This window comes from Mycteria americana, chromosome 3, assembly GCF_035582795.1.
Source record: "Mycteria americana isolate JAX WOST 10 ecotype Jacksonville Zoo and Gardens chromosome 3, USCA_MyAme_1.0, whole genome shotgun sequence".
In the NCBI taxonomy this organism is placed as follows: Eukaryota; Metazoa; Chordata; class Aves; order Ciconiiformes; family Ciconiidae; genus Mycteria; species Mycteria americana.
The window spans coordinates 88,159,768-88,180,470 of NC_134367.1; the positions used below are offsets into that span (position 1 = coordinate 88,159,768).

Genomic DNA, 20,703 nt, shown 5'->3' on the forward strand with positions numbered 1-20,703 from the left:
GTCGCGTGCCAACTCACTGGCAATACTGAACTGGAAAGATGGAGAGGGTCCAAAAGTGGATGAAGCGGCTAGCCAGCTCCAGGAATACAAAGAAAGTAGCTCTTCCTCCCTTGTCTCGGCTGTGGAGAAACTGTGGCTAAACCACAACATTTATCAACAAGGAAAACCTAGTGAAAGTCATTTAAGAATTGAAACCGTTGCTATTGCTATACCTGGTATTAATATTGTACTTGGAGGCAACTCCAGGTCATAAAACACTTGTCCCCACTGGGCCTGATGATCTTATCCATACTCTTTATGTATTCCTGTCCCACAACATAAAGGAAAGGAAAGAAGAAAAAAAAAAGATTCCTGATTATCTGAAATATCTGCATCAACTTGTGTTTCCATATCAAGTGAAAGTGTTTATGAAACACCATGGAAAGGAAAGAATTTCAGGTCTCTGGAAGACAATGTTGTCACTCAAATGACAAACGGAGACTAGTCATAGCACGCAATGGGTTATTCACATGGAAAAAATTATGACTGAAGTGACTGCGTTGTTGTCCCTACATGCTTCAAGTAGTATAACAACCTTACAGATTATATGGTAGCCAATAACTAAGAAAAAACATTATTTCATTTCTGTAGTCTTGGTTTTGAATCCTCAGGAAGGTATTCCACTTTTAATGCAGTATTTCAAAGTGGTATGAAAACTGCTTCAGTCTTTACATAAATCAATGGCAATTTACTTGAGATAAAGACTGCAGAAAGAAACTGCATCTCAGAATAAGTATATTTAAACAAATCAGGCGAGACCATTACCTATGAAAATCAACATTTAAAAAAAAAAAGAAAAAGCCCCATTTTCATTTTACCTCTGTTTTCAGGTGACATCCATACATACAGACATTTGGAGTGGACTTTTTTTGGGTTGAAAAAAGATCACCTCAGAAATATTTGTGCAAGTGTACATTTGCAAAGGCTTATGTCAAAAGCGTTAGCACAGCCATCCAGAAATTACTTATGTGCCTTCTCTGGAGACAGCAAACATTAAAAAAAAAAGAAAAAGCAAGCTGAACACAGCATTATTTGTGCCCAGTCATACACAGTGAATTGCAAATAAATAAAAAATTTAAACCAATAAAAACTACCAAAGAATTTGTCAACTGCATTGGGACTTTGATAAAATTAACTCACAATTAGAATACCTCTAGCGTTTGGAAAGCAAGAGTGGCCCCTATTCAGCCTAAATACTTCATATTCCCCTTTTTAGTGGTCTGTGTAGCTTCCACATTCCTCACTTAAAGCTATGTAACAGAAGCTAGTTAAATGAGCCAATGACTCCACATGTCCCAGGCAGACGTTGAAGTCTGTGGTTCAAATATACATTCATTTATTACACTACCAAAAAAAAAACCAAACCAACCCCCCCCACACCCCCAAAAAAAACCAAAACCAAAAATTCAAATCTCTGCATCAACATTCATGTATGTTTTTAGAGCCAACTATTCCAAAGAGTCAACTACAAAACTTGCTTTTTCTGTTCTCTTCTTGCTACATTTGGCCAGTTTATATGTAAACATTCATGACGGAGCTTCATTTCATCCAGAGCCTTCCGGTGAAATCACCGAGTATACCAAAGCGAGTATACAAAAACAACAGACAAAACCAAACAGCAACAACAACAAAAAAAAACCAAACAAAAAAACCCACCTCACCATTTCTAATTACTAGCACAAAAATACTAAGCTAATACAGAACCCAGAACTCAAACCTGCTGCATGGAAAAATCTGAAAAATAAATTTTGGCCCTGTCATCTTGCAGGGCATGTCTTTTCCTCTGATTTGGCTATCCGATCCAAAAGCTTTCAAAGGGTGAGCTGATCAATCCTCATGTTTTCACCTCCAGAGCCCTAAAAGAGCTTCTATCTTTCTATCATCATCCTACTACAAGCAAGTTCTCTGCTCCTTTCAGGAATCTTCCAGCCTACAGTTTCCTTCAAGCTTCCCGGTTCATCTCCTTCTCCACTTGTCCCATCTCCACGCTAAAAGCTTCTCCAGGCCTCACGGCTCAGTTGCTCTCAAAAATCACTCATCTCCCCCTTCCTGCAAAGCACAGCAGCCACAACAATATAATAAGACAACCTTCCTTTCTGCTGCCATTTTTTTTTTTAACCCAAAAAGGGAAAAACAAAAAAACCACAATGCATGGTAAACATGCAGTAAATACAACTAAACAAACCTATCAGTTACAGTATCAATCTCAATAGTTAAAAGCATACACGTATATAGACATGTAATTAAAGTTAATTAAGTAGAGCTAAAACAAGCTACTATAAATCCAATATGACTCACAGAAGAGAGGCCACTACCAGCAGTTATGTTTTTTACAGATTACATCATCATGATGTCTCTAATTAGATATGCAATTATTATCTAGAATGGCATTTTGGGAAGATGTTTCTGTCATGGTGGTAATAATCAAACACCCATCAGTAGCTGGTTCCTCATCGAGCTATTCTACTCGAGTCAGAACCTCCATGCTCAGAACCTGAAGAAATTAGCCAGATCAATTAATGATGGCCAGAAATAAACTGAGAACATCTGATGCCAAACAGAATCATAAAGTGAATAAACACAGCAACAAGTATTTGCAAAGTTTCTTATAAAAAAAAAAAAGTTAATCTTCTGAATACTGGAGAAACAAGCATTTAAAAAAATAATAATAAAAAAAAAATTCACAAATAGCTGTTGGGGAGAGACTTTTACCAAAAAAGAAATCATAGAAAGCAACAGCTCAAATACAGTCACTGGATTAGTCCAAACAGGAAGGGATCTTACAGTCTTCCAAAAATACCACCCCCCCTTATTTAAGCAATGTATTAAAAAAACAAAACAACACAAACACAACATACAGTGGTAACCTGAGAGCTAAAACATGCACAAATTTCAAATACTCCACGTGTCTCTTATGTACTGTGGCCTGTAAATCTGAAAGTATTAATATACAGTGGTGCTCCTATAATAAGCAACCATTTCTACATCTGCTGCAAATTTCTCTCTAGATCAGAGAAAATCCTATTTACTACCTGCACAAACTAACTTCAAAAGATGCACTCTCTCAGTTGTCTATTTCTACAAAATAAAAATAAACATGCAATCTCTTGGAAAACAGATTCTATAATACCAAGAAACAGTTTTCGCATCCCTTTCAAGGCACAGTGGTACAGTTGCTTGTATTTCTCTGCACTGAAAACATCCGAGCTCTCATTTAATTACAAGGAGAGAAGATTCTGAAAGAACACGCTGTTGGCTGACACAACAAAGTCACACTGGTGGCAAAAACTTTTTGTTGTTCTTAGTGTAATCATTGCCTTTTATATTACTAGATCTATAGATCGCACTTGCAAGGCTGTTGCCCAACTCAAACTGCCACACAACTCGGAAACCTTCCATTTTCATTGTAACTTCAGGGTTTTCAAAAGTGCATATTCAGGACTTATGAATTTAGATCACTTAAGAACTTCAGAAAGTGTTACGCTGCCAGTACAAAAATTATGTATAACCCTTGGAAGAGAACTATATTTTTGCAAATCCTACATATATTTCACACACCATATCTTCCCTGGGAGTTCCACAAAAGGTGCATCACAGAAGGTAACATGCAATACCCAAATAGGGCTGTGGATTTGTCAGAGAAGTTCAGGGGGACAGGGCAGCAGGGTGGGGACAGAAGAATAAAGAAAAATAATTTAGAAATCAAGCATCATGACAGAAGTGATGAGATGAAATTATGGAAGAAAGAAAAAACCAAAGGCCTTCATTTGGGTAGGTAAATCCAAACGTGGAGAAGTAAAAAGGGAAACAGTTGTGCAATACAGTAGCTTTTAAAAATTGGAGATGAAGCAACAGTTATTTAAAGCCAAACAGAATGCTTGGAACAGCCCCAGCACAGACAGACTAGGGGAACAAAGTGCACAAACTGAAGAAAAAATATTTTTTAAAAATTGAAATTTCCAGAAGTTGAAGGCTTCAGCTGTCATATGGTTGCAGAAACAAATTCATTTAGGCTGATGTGCATTAAAGACCATATACCGCACAGCCGGAGAATACAGGCTGGCACATTGCAGCTTTCTGCAGCAGGAGTTTGATGCAACTAACCATGACAACAAAGCTCAGAGAGAACAATACTGCATAAAATGGGATAAAATAACACAGAAAGGGTTAGGTGCTATCTGCCTGCCACATGCCCAATCGGGAATTGAAAGAAAAGTCTGCAGGGACAGCAGCTCACATTGACAAAGGAAATTGCTTTGTTCAAAAGGGTAACATTTTCCAAAACACTTAAGTGACTTTGTTTCATGCTAGACCCAAAGGAATTGCTGTTGTTATTCAAACAATAAGTCATGGTCACTGTAAGGGCCTGAAACAGCATTTGGTGTATGGATGATCTTTTTACGCTCACGGCATCCCAGATAAGCGCCAATCAGTCTTCAGCATCACAGATTTGGTATAAGTCACAGTCTACAAATAAATCACTCCAAAAATAGTTTCAAATAGCAAATAATTTCAAAATTGTTGGGGTTTCATTCATCAGTGTTCTTTTTGTTTGCCTGCTTTAAGCCATTCATTTTCCAGGTGTGTTTCCTTAGAACCATCCCATCAGCTGCAACAACCAGGGTGGCTACGTAATCTTTACTTCTGTAACGGGACTTACTCAAAAGATGAATCTTCTCAGGGATCTAAAAATCACACATCCAACAGAGGCAAGCATTGAATATACTTCATCCCATGTTGTTTTAAGCAGTACTTATGCACAGGACTGTATGCACGACTCTCAATGACTTTTTATCTAGCAAATAGCAAAAGTCGACTCTTCACAAAACATACTGGTTTTCCATGAAAAGGTACATGGAGAAATAGCACGGTTTAGCAAACGCTTCAAACTGTGACTGAAGCCATGTCTAAATGATGTGAAGGATAGGCTCACTATCCCACCAGAACTTAGCATTATGAATCCTGTTGAAAACTTAGGGAAACTACTTTTCCATAAGGCATCAAAGACCACAACGGTCAGTAGATAGCATACCTTCAATATTAGAGTTTACAGGACTAAACACAGCGCTGCAGGACATAAGACAATTCTTTAATAAGCAGGAAGAAGTTATGGGATGGACTGATGGGGGAAGAAAGGAAAAAGTGTGATCACTACCTCGGCCAACCCATTGGCTTGAAACCTTTGAACCACTTTACTGCAGAAGGTAACAGTGAATGGGCAGCACAGGGTTACAAATGCACATCAACTTCTGTTTATCAAGACAGAAAATCCCCACCCATCAGACTGCATAAACACTTAGAGCTGTTTAGGTCCTAAAGCAAACAGACAGAGCTTTAGCCCTAACTTATTCCATTCCACTCATCTTCCCAACCTAATTCATGCTGGCTATTTTATCACTGCCCATGAAGAGGCTAAACAGGCTGGCTTCTGTCAGCAGCCGCCAGAAAGCCATAGGAAAGATGCTGTTTCAGAATTTCAATACATTCTCTAATCACTTGGGTTTTTTCTTAGTGTTCCAGGAACACAAGACTTTTCAGATGCTCATGAGTCCTCCCCAACAAACAACTATGGGGAAATAGCAGAACTTGACAAAGAGTGTCCATCTTTATTGTAGCCACCAGTCACATCCATGCACATTCTTCTGTTTGGTCACCTAATTAATTTTCCACAAGACGCAAAAGGTTTCGGGTTGTTTGTTTGGTGTTTTTTTTTTCCAATTATTATCATTAAAGCAAGTCCACATTTCCACTTAAATGAGCACAAAACATGAAAACAGATAATGCCTGCTATCATTAAACTGAAATCATATTCCGGTTTAGGTTTGATTTGTTGTTTAGCATGACAGGCATATTTTTCACCTACACTTTCTAATGAGGAACAGAGGTATTCTAATTGGGAACAAAGAAATAATTTCACAGGTAGCTTTGTTGTTCTGAGTTTTGTTTAGGTATCCATTCATTAGTCTTGGCACATAATTAAAGTTTCAAATGCACCTGTCTGACTTCCTACCTTCTGTATTCTCCATTATGAAATAACTTAAGGTGCACTTAAAAGGTGGGCAACTGGATCTATATCATTTCTTGCATGTTCACATAGACCCTACAGTTTCTACATCGCATCTGTTGTATTAGGATGCCTTCTGTCCTTTTCATAGCCTGTCAAGGATTTTTCCCTGTGCTAACTGCAAAGTGTTCTCAAATAATGTATCCAGCAACTAGCCTGATGATCCAGAGACTTAAAGCTCAAGAAAAGGTGAGGACTCTAAGACAGATTTTTCCTCCAACCGCTCAGCATGATATATTGAACTTGCTTTTTTTTGCCCCAAACTCATGACAGCTGAGCTGATCCACAGTCTTCTCTCAAGGAGCGCATATACAACTTAAACCCATAGTAGTGAAGTCCACGGAGACTTTACCATGGCTTTGGAACCAGATCAAACAAAAGTGCACAAACTGCATCAAGGAAGTAGGGTTCAAATCACTGTCACCTTTAACACCATTCCCATAAGTAAGTAGGTAGCCTCAGTTCAGGTGATGCCTGAAGTCTGTTCAGCACACATAATGCATATTCCCTTATCAAAAAGCTCCTGCCTAGAAAGGATCAGTCATGGAACTTAATAGGCAGCAGCACAATTTCTGCAACACAAAAAGCACTAGTGAGACATGCCACGTTTACTGTGGCTGGAAGTGCTGAAGACGTTACTAACTTTTACTCATTCACGTGTTTCAAAACCAATACACACCTGCTCATTATGATAGGCATTTTACAGCATATACTAGCTTTTACAGAATCGAGTTAGAGTATAACCCCAAGTAAATGTACCTTTATTGCAGTAACAACAGGATCATGAAAATTAAACTGGTCACAAATCGCCACCTCAGCACTGCTCCACATTTGGTTCTGCTCCAAACAGTTTAAAATGCCTTGGGGAAATCCAGCCTATTGAATGTATCAGAATGGCAGGAATTATCTGGATCACTATTTGTTTTATTAGTAGCAATTCTCAAATACATTAGCTTTTGTTATTCCATTAAACATTTCATTACAACTGTAAATAGTGAAATACAAATAGCAACAAAAATTAGAATGCAATGACTAGTATTTATGAGCTGCAACAACTATATAAATTATAAAACAAGCTGCTGATTATGTTGACATCATGCAGTCAGAAATAGAACTAAGGGGTTTTTTAATTCTATGTTTTAATAAGAAAAATGAATAAAATGCACAACTGTATTCACCTACAAATGCTGCACATAGAGAAGGGGGTTTACAGGTCATGCAAAAGTAGAAAAAATAGGTAAATTTGACTCTGTCCTCAGAGAGCAAGCCAATGGAAGTATTACTAAAAATACCACTCTGATATTTCTCTGTCCAGGGCTAGATATTATCTACACAGTCAAATTACACAATGCATTGATCAAAACAAAAGAAGCCAAATCCTTATAAAAATACTCAAATCCTATGTTATATTTGGAAAGCCTTTATAAAAGTAAAAGAATTCTGAGAAGCAAACCTTAAAAAAAAAATCAGACTAAGTTTTGATGGATAAGCATCCAAAAAAACTAAGAATAAGTTTGTGATCTAATAAAAATTAATTTCTGATTAAATTAATTCACTTCACTGGCACCAATTATGTCATTTGTTCCCTCTCTTCTCCTCTTGAACTTCTGAGGTTCTCCTAACTCCCCGCACATACTTCTTCACTTTTAGCTGAATGGCCCTTCTGCCCACTAAGGCACAGTAGATAGTGAGACAATCACAAGAAGCCCGGTATTTAAGTCACTTTGAGTGAACAGTAGGCTAACTTGCTTCCTTTATAACACTAAAGACCGGTGAATTTGGGAGTGCCTCAATTCTCAGTAAATGGCTCAGCTGCATCCCCACCAGATAAGATAACACCTAGGTACGCATTCACTTCATTGGTCCCCCACTCTGGAAACCTGGGCGTACAGGTCATGAGCAAGCAGCAGCACAGGTCCCCCATTTGGCTGACTAGGGGATATGGATCCCAGCATGTACCTGTTGCCTAATCTAGCTATATCCTCAAATCATCTACTCTAGTTCCCAGGAACTGTGAAGGACAGATTGCAAGCAACTTGATTGTCCACTCAGACTACACAATGTTACAGACACTAGAGGAGTGCCACTGCACTGGAAAATTAACGTTATACTTTTTTTACTCTACCAGCTGTCATCTAGTAACGCAAAAATTAAAAAAAAAAAATCCAAATCTCATTTTAAGAAACCTCCTTTCAGATTCTGAAATATGACAGAGGGAGTATTCCATTTAAGAGCATATATGGACCTTCCAAGACATTAGCAGGGCACCTGTTGTTTTTTTTTTTTCCTCTTAGTAATGAAACTACTTAAAAAGCCTGGGAATCAGACCTTAAATAATGTTATAAAAAGAGCAGGACAAGAGGTGGGCAGTCATAACCATGTCCCTCCAGAAAGAGCTCCAACAGGGGAACAGATCTAGGGAGTCTATTTGCCAGCACAGGACTTTCTTTTTTAGGGATGATTAAGAGAATACAGCTTCTCATCTTGAATGACAATGAAGTGGGGTTTATTAACCATTGGCAGGAGTTGGTCTGTTGTTTCCATCTTTGGATAGTCTGGTAAAGAGGTTTTCACTGCAGTATTTTAGCATTCCTTGTTCTGGAATGGAAAAAGGCCTAAGCTAGACATACATTCAGCCACAGAGGCTAGCATCTTTGCGCATCGTCTATAGACAGTGAAGTGATTGCATTTGTGAGGAGATATACACTAAGGATAATTTTCCTAGTGTCTAAGTACTCCTGCTATCTTTAAAAGCATTACTGTCAATGGTCTGCTACAAGACCAAACCACTGAAAACCACAGAGTATTTGTTTGTGTAACGGACAAGGAGATTAAGTTGCAAGTTTCTGAAGCTGCTGTTTCAAAATCCTTAAACAAGGATGGTCAATGCTGATAAAAAGAAGGGATGACAGTAGCAAAAAAGTAATTTGGATTTTCCTTAATGGTGGTAGCATTAGGAAAGGCATAGCAGTGAAAATCACTTTTCCCATATCTTCACTGAAGTTAGCATCTGGAACAAACATAGCCTAAGTTCTAGGTCTTTTATTCAGAAACTAGAAAACTTTATTTCTAAAAAGTCTTGAATGAGTTGAATTAAGTTTATACGTGCATATATAAATCAATTTTAAATGCAACTTTGAAGCTTCAAGTTGTTTTGTTTTCTTGTGCAACAACACGAAGCCAAGCCTGTTGCAGTGACTGTGCCTCTCAAATGTTTTAATTTTAGCTTTGGAGATTTGGACTTTCAAAGTGACTGATGTCGAAATCATCAGAACTGATGCATTAGATTAATGCAATGTTGAAAGTTTCTCTCGTATGTCAGGGAAAGAAGAGTAGCTTCTAAGACTAGTGTACTGGGTTTATGTGGCTAGGTTTTTGGGAGGAGGGCTGCAGAGGTGGCCTCTGTGAGACCAGGGGCTGCTCGCATGTCGGACACAGCCAGTTCCAGCTGGCTCCACGACAGACCCACCACTTGCCGAAGCTGGGCCCATCAACAACGCCGGTGGTGCCTCTGTCAATAACATATTTAAGAAAGGGTAAAAACCACTGTGCAGCAGCTGTGTGAGAGGAGAGAGAAAAATGTGAAATAACTAGCCCTGCAGACACCAAGGTCAGTGAAGGAGAAGGGGAAGGAAGCGTTCCGGGTGCCGGAGCAGAGATTCCCCTGCCGCCCATGAAGACCATGATGAAGCAGCTTGTCCCCCTGCAGCCCGTGGAGGGCCACGCCAGAGTGCGCGGACGTGCCCTGAAGGAAGCTGCAGCCCATGGCGAGCCCACGCAGGAGCAGGCTCTGGCAGGAAGTGCAGCCCATGGGGGACCCATGCTGGAGCAGTCCATTCCTGAAGGACTGTACCCCATGGGAAGGACCCATGCTGGAGCAGTCCATTCCTGAAGGACTGTACCCCATGGGAAGGACCCATGCTGGAGCAGTCCATTCCTGAAGGACTGTACCCCATGGGAAGGACCCATGCTGGAGCAGTTTTTGAAGAGCTGTAGCCTGTGGGGAGGACGCACATTGGAACAGTTTGACAAGGACCGTATCCCATGGGGGGAACCCCACACCACAGCAGGGGAACAGTGTGAGGAGGAAGCCGCAGAGACTACGTGTTATGAACTGACTGCCACCCCCATTCCTCAATCCCCCGCACTACTCGGGGGATTGAGGGGAAGGAGGTAGAAGAGTCAGGAATGAAGGACTGAAGTTGAGCCTGGAAAGACGGGGGAGGGGGGAAGGTGTTTTTAGTCTTGTCCTTGTTTCTCACTATCCTACCCTATTTTTAATTGGCAATGGATGAAATTAATTTTCCCCAAGCTGAGTCTGTTTTGCCTGTGACAGTAATTGGTGAGCGATCTCCCTGTCTTTATCTCAAGCTACAAGATGTTTTATCTCATTTTCTCCCCCTGTCCTGTTGAGGAGGAGGAGTGAGAGAGTGGCTTGGTGGGCAGCTGGCAGACAACCAAGGTTAATCCATCAGAACTAGAAAGAGAAAAATTAACTATTGGGTATCGTATTTTCACTGCTTTGCAACACAAAATTACTTTTATGCGTGATAACTACTGAAATAAGTTATTCTTTCCCCTCCAAATGTCGAGATTTCAAATTCCCCATACTATTTTCAAAAGAAACTGTTTTACATTTTCTGCCCTAAAATGCTCTTCAGTATTTTCCCAACACTGTTCAATGATTTCGGTCCCCTTTTGCACTTCTCTGAACATTTATTTTCTTGAAATATGTTTGTCTACAAAACATTACTAGAGAAAGACACCTTCAAGGAAAGCAGCATCTCGACAAAAGAATTCCTCCACACATAGTCTGTTAGCAGTGAAGCAAACTGCACGCTACTACTTCAGCAAGAACCTCAACGCATGCTAGTACCACTGTTGCAGGCAGGCAATTCCAAATGTCAGTATTTTGTTGAGAAAGAGCCAAAGTCCCTCTCCTTAATGGAGTTTGTTCTCTTGACTTTAATGGTGAAATCTAAATATAGATATCTATCTCCAGGACCAGAAGGACATTTGGAATTATAATCTGCAACCATGCCATCAAAAGGTCCAAATGCTGGAAACCAACTCTTTAAAACCCTCTGATTTGTCCCCACTTATGTAGCTTCATACATGGTGCACTCCACTCTTCTTGGTATCGAACATTATTCCAGATGACAAATTATTTATACCTGCTTAATGCAAAAGACTCTGTCAATTCATTTAACTCAAAAAAGCCATGTGTTTGCATTTACTGCAAGACAGGGGCTGCTTTGGGAATGTGTTTAACGATTTTTTTGAATTTTGATTTAGATCCTTTTATTCTTCTCCCTTAAGTTAAAGTTGTTGGCTCTGTCCAGCAACTGATTTGGCTTGACTGAGTTCTACTTCTATTACTTGCTTTACATCAAGCTACATGCACCTTCGTTGTTTACTATGGGTTATAGCTATGCACATGGTGTCTTCTGCCTTCCTTAGGATGGCAAATTCTGAAGCCTATAAATCCGTCCTCTGACTTTTAACACTTGTGCTAATTTACACGCAAGAGCAGAAATGCAATTTTAAACTGTCCAACAATGTTTTTGTTAAGAATTTCCTGTATTGTAAAAAAAGAAAAAGAAAAAGATAAAAAAAAAGGCTGCCTAAGAGAACTACTAGGTCTTGAATAATAAAAATTAACTGGCAAAACTGGATTTGGGATTTCAACAAAGATGTTATGACAGGTGAATGAAAGTTATATTTTATTTCTGATTTGTTCATGAGGCTCTGAGAAGTACCACAGCTATGCTTGTCAGGCAGCATTGTAAATTGTCTTAGGCCTAACATTTGCATGTTAGATATCTGCCTCTGTTGCCACGCGACACTGCCCTCCCTCTACCTCATAGCTTCTTTTCTCTCTGGGTAGCAATGTTGCCAAAGGGACAGCGGTGTGCTGATCAACTGCATAACGTCAACTGGTCAAGTCAACTCTCATAACAGCAAGAGTACTTAGAATCTGAAAATCCCAACATTGCCTTTGCTACTGATCAGAACTTAAGTAAAAACAAGAGATGATGCAAGAATTGTAAATAACTTCTCCTGATTATGATAATGCTAAAGGTAACAGACTGCAAGTCTCCAGGAAATAAAACTGTTCTGATACCAGGTCTCCCAAAAAGTTATAGCCTTGAAGCAGTTTCTTAAAGGACAATTTTTAAAATTTTTTAACATTATTAAATAATTGAATGTAAAAGTTCTTAGAGAAAGAGTACCACTACATCTTTGAGAAGGAATACCTGTATTTGTCTCAAAAAAGAATATATGCTTGAAGCACATCTGTTGTAACTTATAAAGAAATCTGTTCTGCTTTTGTTTTAAGTTTTGATTATTTAAAATTAAGTTCTCTGGAATTCTTTGCTGAGGTACTAGGAAAGCAGCTATACAGTACTTCTCATTACTGAAGGATACACAGACATGATGGAGGGCTGCTGTAAATTAAACCAGAAATAACTCCCACCAGCTAAAGGCTATCACATTAGCTACTCTTTCTCCCCATCCCTACCTCCTCCTTCTTTTTATCTCAACCAATTCACATTTCATTAAAAAAGGCAACACCAGACAATGACAAACAAACAACTATGCAAAAGAGACTTTAAGAATATTTCACACAACAGTTTTCACTCCAACACTTCCAGTACCAGGCAAACAACTTCAGAAAAAGGCATGAGGAACCAGCTGAAGCAGATACATAGGATCTGAACAATCTCAACTCCGCAGAACTTTCAGCCAGAGGTTTGCAACATCACTGTGGTCACATCTGCAATGTCAGAGTTCCTCACACCTCTAGTAATTTCCTCCGTTAAAAGTACGGCTTTTGACCCATTAGCTACATCACACATATACACTGAGGCCTCACTTCAGCAAAAACTCCTCATTGGCCTATGTTTAAACATGTTACAGCAGATCCATTTAATCTTAAACACAGCGTCCGAGTTCACAAAAGAAAACAGGGGTGAGTTGTGTACAGATCTTGTATGGTACAAATTGTGTTACTGCCACTTGGGAAAAGATAACCCACATAAACCATTAGCCAATGAGGAGACACACTATATTAAGATCCATTTGAAGAACAATCAATTAGCAAGACGCCAGCAATACATTCCAGATTTTACTTCCTATATGGTTGGTCAATAATTAAGTATTGAACAATTTTAAAGAAACCGTATCATATTTGTGCATCTGAACTTGTACTGTCCTTTTAAAAGGGATATGGCAACAGTTGAATTTTGAACCCCTTTACCACAGTCTTTAAATTGAGATCTGTTTAAAAAAAAAAAAAAAAAAAAAAAAAAAAAAAAAACAAAAAAAACCCCACAACACCAAAACCCACAACTTTGTTACAGTTTTGAAATCTAGAAACAAACTGTTTGTGTGTTTGAGATTTTTTAAATATAAAATATGTGATTAAAATTGGCTTCAGAAGATGTTTTTTAGTCCCTCAAACTATATATGGATTAATAAGAAGTGTCGCACATGAATAAGTCATGCTACTCACTTTAATGAAAGTCAATATATCTACTGTGGTCTATAAGGGTTTACTGGAAATAGTGTACAAAATACACTGGCTCAATTTTATTCCTATTACAACCACGCTGAAATCAATTTAAGAAATAATTTCAATGAAGCAAAACCCAACCCCCTCCACAAGGCCTAAAGAGTACATATGAAACTTCAAAATCCGTTCATGCATATCGTGACTTGCACTCACTATACCCTTCTGCCTATATCTGTCACTATGTAGCATGAAATTTATGATGACATACTTTCAAAATCAGTGCCTCCATGAATGCTCACTCCTTGTATTTTGATTTTCTTTGTAAGTATTAAGTAACATGATTATCTCAGAGGGAGCTGCAATGAAATGTTATTCATGTCCTCCATCCACCTCATGAAGTTTGTATATCTTCTTTATCCAATGTTGGCCACAAGCTATCATATGTCAATGACTATACCATTCAAAATGATGCATCTCAAATTAATCGGTTTGTCTTTTGGAGTGGAAGAGTGGAGTGTAGGAAATAACTTTTTTGGCAAGAAAACACTCAAAACCCTCAAAGATTTATCTGAAACTAGAAAATAACAACCTTGCTCCAAAACCGTATAAGCAAAATACAGTCCAGAAATTAATACATATTTATTTACATTCATTAAGAAGAGCTCTGCAATAGCCTGTCTGTTACAACATTCATGAGTAATGCAGTTACCTTAAATCATAAAAACAAAGTATTTTCATACACATACTGGTGGCATATCTAATATACTGCAGGATATTCACAATAAATGTCAATGAAATAAATACTTCAAGGCAAGCAAAAAATATCAGTGTTCCAATTTTTTCCTTTACATTGTTCAAATAGGCTCTGGGAATAAAAATAACTGGATCAAATGAGAGGGAAACCCCCAGAAGAACATGCATTCATACCAAACTGATTACAGGAAAAGCTTTTCACACCAATGCTGCAGGGTTATTGAAGATTACTATTGTGAAAAAATATTGACTTCATCCAAAAAAAAAAAAACCCAAAAAACCAAACCACCAAACCACACACAAAATAAAGGTTTTGCTCTTGTAATCTTCAAACAAGTTAATGCTTATTTTCCTTGTCCATGCTAATATTGCGGTATGATTTAAAATACAGATATCCAAACATGCTAATATTCAGCTACCAGAACAGTAGTTAGCTATCAAACTGTTGACAGATTATTCCCCCCCAATTAATAATCATTCAGTTGATGACACATATCAACACGTAGGCACATGTAGCAAAAACCTGTTACAAAAGCCAGAGCTCAGGCTTCTGTGCTTTCTATGTTTTAGCCATCAGCTGTACCAAGATAAGGCATTGACCTTTCTTCTTGATTCACAATGGGAGAATACTCTGCTTACAAGCTTACTACTGTGAAGCCTTGTTGTTAGCGTGAAGAATCACAAAAACATGTGTAAGAAGGCAGATAGGATTCAATACCCTTCTGAACATTCGAAACATGATATTTCCAACAGTTCGTCAGTTCTTGTCATTTCCCCGGAAGTGTAAACAACTCAAGTTTAAGATTTCCCTAACAGAGATAAAATACTCTGCAGGTTAGTGGGAAGGGAAGCTAATACTCCATGAACTAGTTGACAGAGGAGCTTTTTTCAGGCTTCATCTTTAAAGGACTCTACTATGCCATCTAGGATTTTCACGTAATAAAGGCAATTTATCCTTGTAATGAGACCATTTCTATCCAAAGAGACTTCAGGTGGCTGTGCCACAAGAAATATTTTTCTGTGCATCTTGAAGTCAGTGTGATTGCAAACCACTCACTAATGTAAAGAATGGCAGACTGTTGCATTATGCAAACCCATCCACATTCTTTTGCATCCCTGTAAATGCAGCTACCTCCCTGTTTTGATTGTACTGTACACTGTAACAATGGGTTTCATCTAATAAGCTATTCAGAAAACTCTTACACAGCATGCAGGTCACCTCAACCCATTTCCTTGCTGTTAGAAGTAACATGAAAAATGCTTTCAAACATCATCTGAGACAGGAATACTAAGAAGCACCTTAAATTCTCATAAAATATTCACTAGAGCTATCCGCAGTATCAGTCCTGTCGTGGTCCCAAACACACTTAGTTAAGTCATGTACTACTGCTGCAGGAATAGATGTCTTGAAGGAAATCTCCTCTACCCCACACAGACTGAATATTTTCAAAGTCCCATGCATGAAGAAGAAGAAAAAGAAGGGGGGAGGGGAGGAATCACAGCTAGAATTAAAAAAAGCTATTTTCTTTTAGCAATTCTAGAACTACATTATAATCACCGTGAGATAAATGCTCTAACCTCCATCTGCACCATCCCAATCTTTCTCCTCCCACATCAGTGCTGAATTTACGGGAATAGAAGAATGAATAAGCCGAGAACATTAAAAAATATTTCCAGTTAGGAAGAGACTTGCATGTGGTTTGGGAACAGTACTGACCTCCTATTTACCTCAGATTTGACCAGTCTGGGACCTCTAAGTAGCTCCCTTCTCTACCATTTGGGAAACGCCATGCCCAATTACTGGAGCAACACTTTTCTTCTGGAGTCCAAGCCGGTAGAGAGGTAGCCTAAGGGAATACCTAGACAGAGGTCTAGAAAGAAAAAAAAGGGGGGAATAGAAGCTGGCTTACGTGCTCCAGTTTGTCTTTCCTCCTCAGCCAGACACTGGCACTGTAGTCCTGCTGCTTGACAGTGCTGTAGAAGTTCGCACCTACTCTGGTGAGGCTTGGGGAAGGCTCCCTGGGTCTGCTCTTCAGCCTCATCTGCTCGAAGCCCTCATGGGGGGATGAGGAGAGCCAGTCATGCCTGACTTCCATCTTGACATGACAAGGCAAAGTCCAAGGAAAAAAATCAGAAGAAATCAACAAATTAGGAGGCACTAGACGAAGAGGGTCCACAAAAGAACAGGATGGGGGAAGAAGAAAGAGAAGGAAAGCAAAAACACCCCCAAAAACGGAAAATGGGAAGCGAAGGGGGAGAAAAGGAGAAATAACAAGGTAGGAGGAGTGGAGGGAGAAGGAAAGGCTGCAGGTACGAGAGAGGGGCGGACTGAGAGAGATGAAAGGGCACTCGGGAAAGAAGACGCTCCAAGACGCCGCTGCTTGTTGCCCTCGCCGCCAGCAAGCTGCAGTCCAGGACCGGCGCAGCGGGAAGCGGCTGCTTGCGGCTCTGCCCGGGACGGAGGCGAGGGGAGGCGCGGCCCCGCGCAGGCGGAGGCCGGGCGGCCGGGCGGGGCTGCTGCCTCCAGCCCGCCTGCAGGTTGGCGCAGTGGAGGGGCCGCCGCCCGCCCGGGGATGAAGCCGGCTCCTCCCCCGCCTCCCCCTCCCGGCAGCCACCTTCGGGGAAGCAGAAAGCAGCGCGGAGGAGCCCCGCTTTCGCCTCTAGACAGCGGCTGCCGCCGCCTCCCTCCCCGCCTCCTGGGGGGCAGGAGGCTCCCCGCGCCGTGGGGAAGTTCATGCGTCCCCTCTCCCCCCGTCCCGGCAGACACCGACCCGCTCGTCCGGGTGCCGCCGCAGGGTTCGGCGGCCGGTTGCCACTCCCTCTCTTGGCAGCCTTTGTCCGGCCTCCCCACCCGGGGGGCTCCTGGGGCGCCGCCTCCCCCCCGGCCCGGGGCGGGGTGCGCCCCTCGCCGCCGCCCGGGCTCCGCCGCCGTAAGCGGGAGGTGCGGGGCCACCGCGCCGGCCTCTCTCCGTCCCCGTGTCGCATCCCTCCCCGGGCAGGGGCTGCCGCTGCTCCGAAGCGTAACCCGACCGAGCTACCGGCCCTTTCCCCGGGGCAGCCAGCCCCGCACCTCGCCTGGCCGGGGGCGAAAGCCTCGGCCCGGCGCGCAGGAGCCGGGTCCAGGGCGGGCAGGAGCCCCGGGCCCGGCTCCGGCTCCGGGTCCAGGTCCTGCCTGGAAGCCCGCACCCCCCGCAGCGGCTCAGCCAGCGCCAGACCTCAGAAATCAAATCGCTTCTCTGGTCCCGGCTGGACAGCATCGCTGGGGTGCCCACACACGTAGATACAGACACCCTAGTGTTTGTCTCATAAAATAAAAGACGTTTTGGAGGGGTTTCCATAGTCCACTGCCATCTCTTTTAGTAGAAGTTGGTATGTGTCGTTATTTAGCTGAAACTTGTTTCAGCAGAAAAAAGGACTTTCCTTTTTCACACTATGAAAAGCCACCTCGCTGATTGCCCACACACTCTGCAAAGCTATATTAGGCACAGACAAGAAAACTTTCTCACACAGCACCAAGAAATATTTATTGGAGCTCAGAACAGCATTTCAGTTTCTGGTGAATGTTTGCTGGCAGACAATTTGTAGTTTGCCAGAGAACTGAACTGATGTAGTTATTCAGATAAAGTGATATTGAACTCAAAGGCTACACTTGAATCCAGTTAGCTGAAAATAGCCTTTGAATGGTAAAACAGTTCATTCAGACTAGTTGGTGAGGACATTGTAGAAGAGCTCTCTCCTAACCACTTGATCTGCAGTGAACTCTACTGCCGTCTGATCAAAAGGTAGGTTTAAAATATCCTTATGATTGGGCTCAAGGTGTATTACTGCAAAATATCATTCAGAAAACAGACAGATAATGAAGTTTTTCCTTTCAAAGTTCTAAGGATAAAGGCAAAAGGCACATCACACCTCATAATTGAGGATTATTATTCATAGGCAATACTAGTATCTTCATGAAATGCCGGAAAAATAAACTGAACAGTAGCAGGGGTTTGGTAGGAACATAAAGTACAGCATTTTCCTCTAAAACTAAAAAAGGTAATTTCATAATACCTACCTAAATACTACCAAAAAAAAGTGTAACAAAATAGCAACAACTAGAGCCATCAATGTTCCATGCAAATAATTTTTGCTTACCGGTTTAAAGGACTTGCAGCTTTCTTCCTAATAATTTTCTCTCTAATTTCTTCAGTTAGTAGAGTAAATCTGGGCATTTCCAAGATGGTCAATACACTCTTGTAACACCTGGAGCAAAAATTAGGACCATGTGACTGCACTGCATGCAGGACACACCTGAAGACACTGAGATTTAATGTACAGCATATCACAGCTGCAGTAGTTTTAAGCTCACACAGAGTAACTTGATTAAAAGCCTGCTGGTCTGAACTTTAGCTACAGGTGCTCATTTATGGATTGTATATGCTCATAGATGCACCTACTCCTAAAGGACTGGAATACATGCAAACATTCAGTCAAAAAAGAAAAGAAAAAGCCTCTGAGTTTCTTCAAATACACTATCAGGCTGATGTTCTTAGAAAAAGTTTGCATGCGCTGTAAATAAGGACAGCCTGCTTTATGCTGGTTTCATGTTGTTTCTATGGCAAAGTTTCACATTGTTTCTATGGCAGTATATAAAGCACTTCAACCTTTTCTTTATTCCTCTGGGCTTTCTTGTTTATGCTGCTTGCAAATATTAAAAAAAAAAAAGTTTTTAGTAGCACTCTGCAGTTGTCACCTGCTTTCCTCCCCATCCCTTAATACTCTGACAGACCAGAATCAATATGCCACTGTACATCAGCACAACATGTTGTCCTATTCCTCCGTATATGTTGTGTTTGGATATTTTTAAAAGTAGACTTAGCTTTTTTGTAGGGTTAGTTTATCTGACCTTCCCTAGCTACGCTACCAGCAGCCTTCTCACCTGCCAGATGAACTTCTTTCTGCCTATCCAGAACAGTCACAAAATGGAGCGCTGAAGTTGCTTTTCACCCCTAGGCTCTAAGGTGGGTTTGCTCTTCTTTCCAAACACCTTCTTGTTTGGCACCTAGGGGTGCTGCATGTGCCTCTCTACAACTACTGCTGCCGACATTAATATTACCCCAGTCCTATTCTCATTAGCAATGAGAGAGAAAAGGCAAAAAAGAAGCCTGGAACAAGTCTATTAAAATCATATGAGCAAGCTATGCTTACAAAGCCTTTGTTGCTCCCTAACCCCAACCAGGAAAGAAGATTTTGAGTGGGAAAATGTAGTCTAATGACTATAAAGTTTTGTGTTTTCATAAAAATTTTACTCAGGCAAAGTAGCAACCTAAGAATACAACATCGGTCCCTAGTGAATACATGGCCATTAATCTAATCTGAAAAGAGTTAAAGAGCTGTTTCCCAGATTTTCTCTTCCAGTTCATTTCCAGTTTGGACCTATGCAAAAACCCAAGTTTGTTCACACCACAACCACAAGCATATCAACCAGCTTAATTCAGAGATAATTCAACTCATTAAAATTCAATCACTTCTGTAGTAGGTCAGCAATTCCAATTGGCTGTATGAGCTGGATTAAACTGCTGTCTTTCTCTTCCATGCAATTTTCAGAATTACCCAAACACTTGCTCCTGTCAAAGGCCCTTTGCTTCCATAGCCAGACGACTACAGCAGCAAGGATGACTGAAATTACAAACATCATACTTACATCCTTAGCAATAGATGCAAGTCATGCATATCATAACATGATTTTACTTTACCATGGTTCATGCTACAATTTTCTCTAATTCACTGCCCATCTTATCGTCAAGACTCAGAGGAACTCCTTCTAGACAATCTACAGAACTTTCCATTTTCTATACCAACAGGATGAATGCTGTAGGGGGCAGAGTTAACTCAGGTTAATGCAAAGAAAATAATCAGGATAAAAGTGGAAACAAGTAGGTAGGGCTACAAGGTATTTATTTTTTTTAAAGACCACTTCTTTTTCTTCCAGAAATCTTCTCCAGACAGGTGTTAAAGGAGCTGCTCCCTGTGCTCCAGCTTTCTAAACCGTTTTTTTTTATTAAGGGGTTCTAGCAATATCGTACATATACAAGAGCATTAGACCTTTTATCAACAAATGGCCTATACCTAGAAATATAAAAACTCCTATAGCAAAACTTTATTAGGGCTGGATAGCTAATATACACACATGCGTGCACCTGTAATAGATTCAAGGCCTCCTTACAACGTACTAATTTATGCTGCAGAGCTGGGCTGCACACAAGCCCTGGCCCACTTTTTAGAATTTGCTACACCTGACCAAAACAGCAGGCAGCAGTTGCCTGCAGGCTTCAGCTGGTGCCCGGTC

At 40.7% G+C, this 20,703-nt stretch overlaps 1 protein-coding gene across 4 annotated transcripts in view; it reads right to left on the minus strand.

Moving 5' to 3' along the window:
- The window catches only part of PLD5 (phospholipase D family member 5), a 188,217-nt gene extending 169,600 nt beyond the window's left edge, over positions 1–18,617 (minus strand). The window contains exons 1-2 of one of the 4 annotated variants that reach the window (XM_075495985.1): positions 18,510–18,617; positions 16,283–16,468 (exon numbers count right to left, since the gene is read on the minus strand). In XM_075495985.1, the coding sequence (XP_075352100.1) occupies positions 16,283–16,468 (186 nt within the window). In that variant the 5' untranslated portion in view covers positions 18,510–18,617. Of the gene's footprint in view, positions 1–6,862; positions 6,887–16,282; positions 16,469–17,143; positions 17,317–18,509 lie in introns of those variants that run through there. The other 3 variants (XM_075495989.1, XM_075495988.1, XM_075495986.1) reach the window with 3 other exon arrangements.
- Between the last annotated feature and the right edge of the window lie 2,086 nt (positions 18,618–20,703).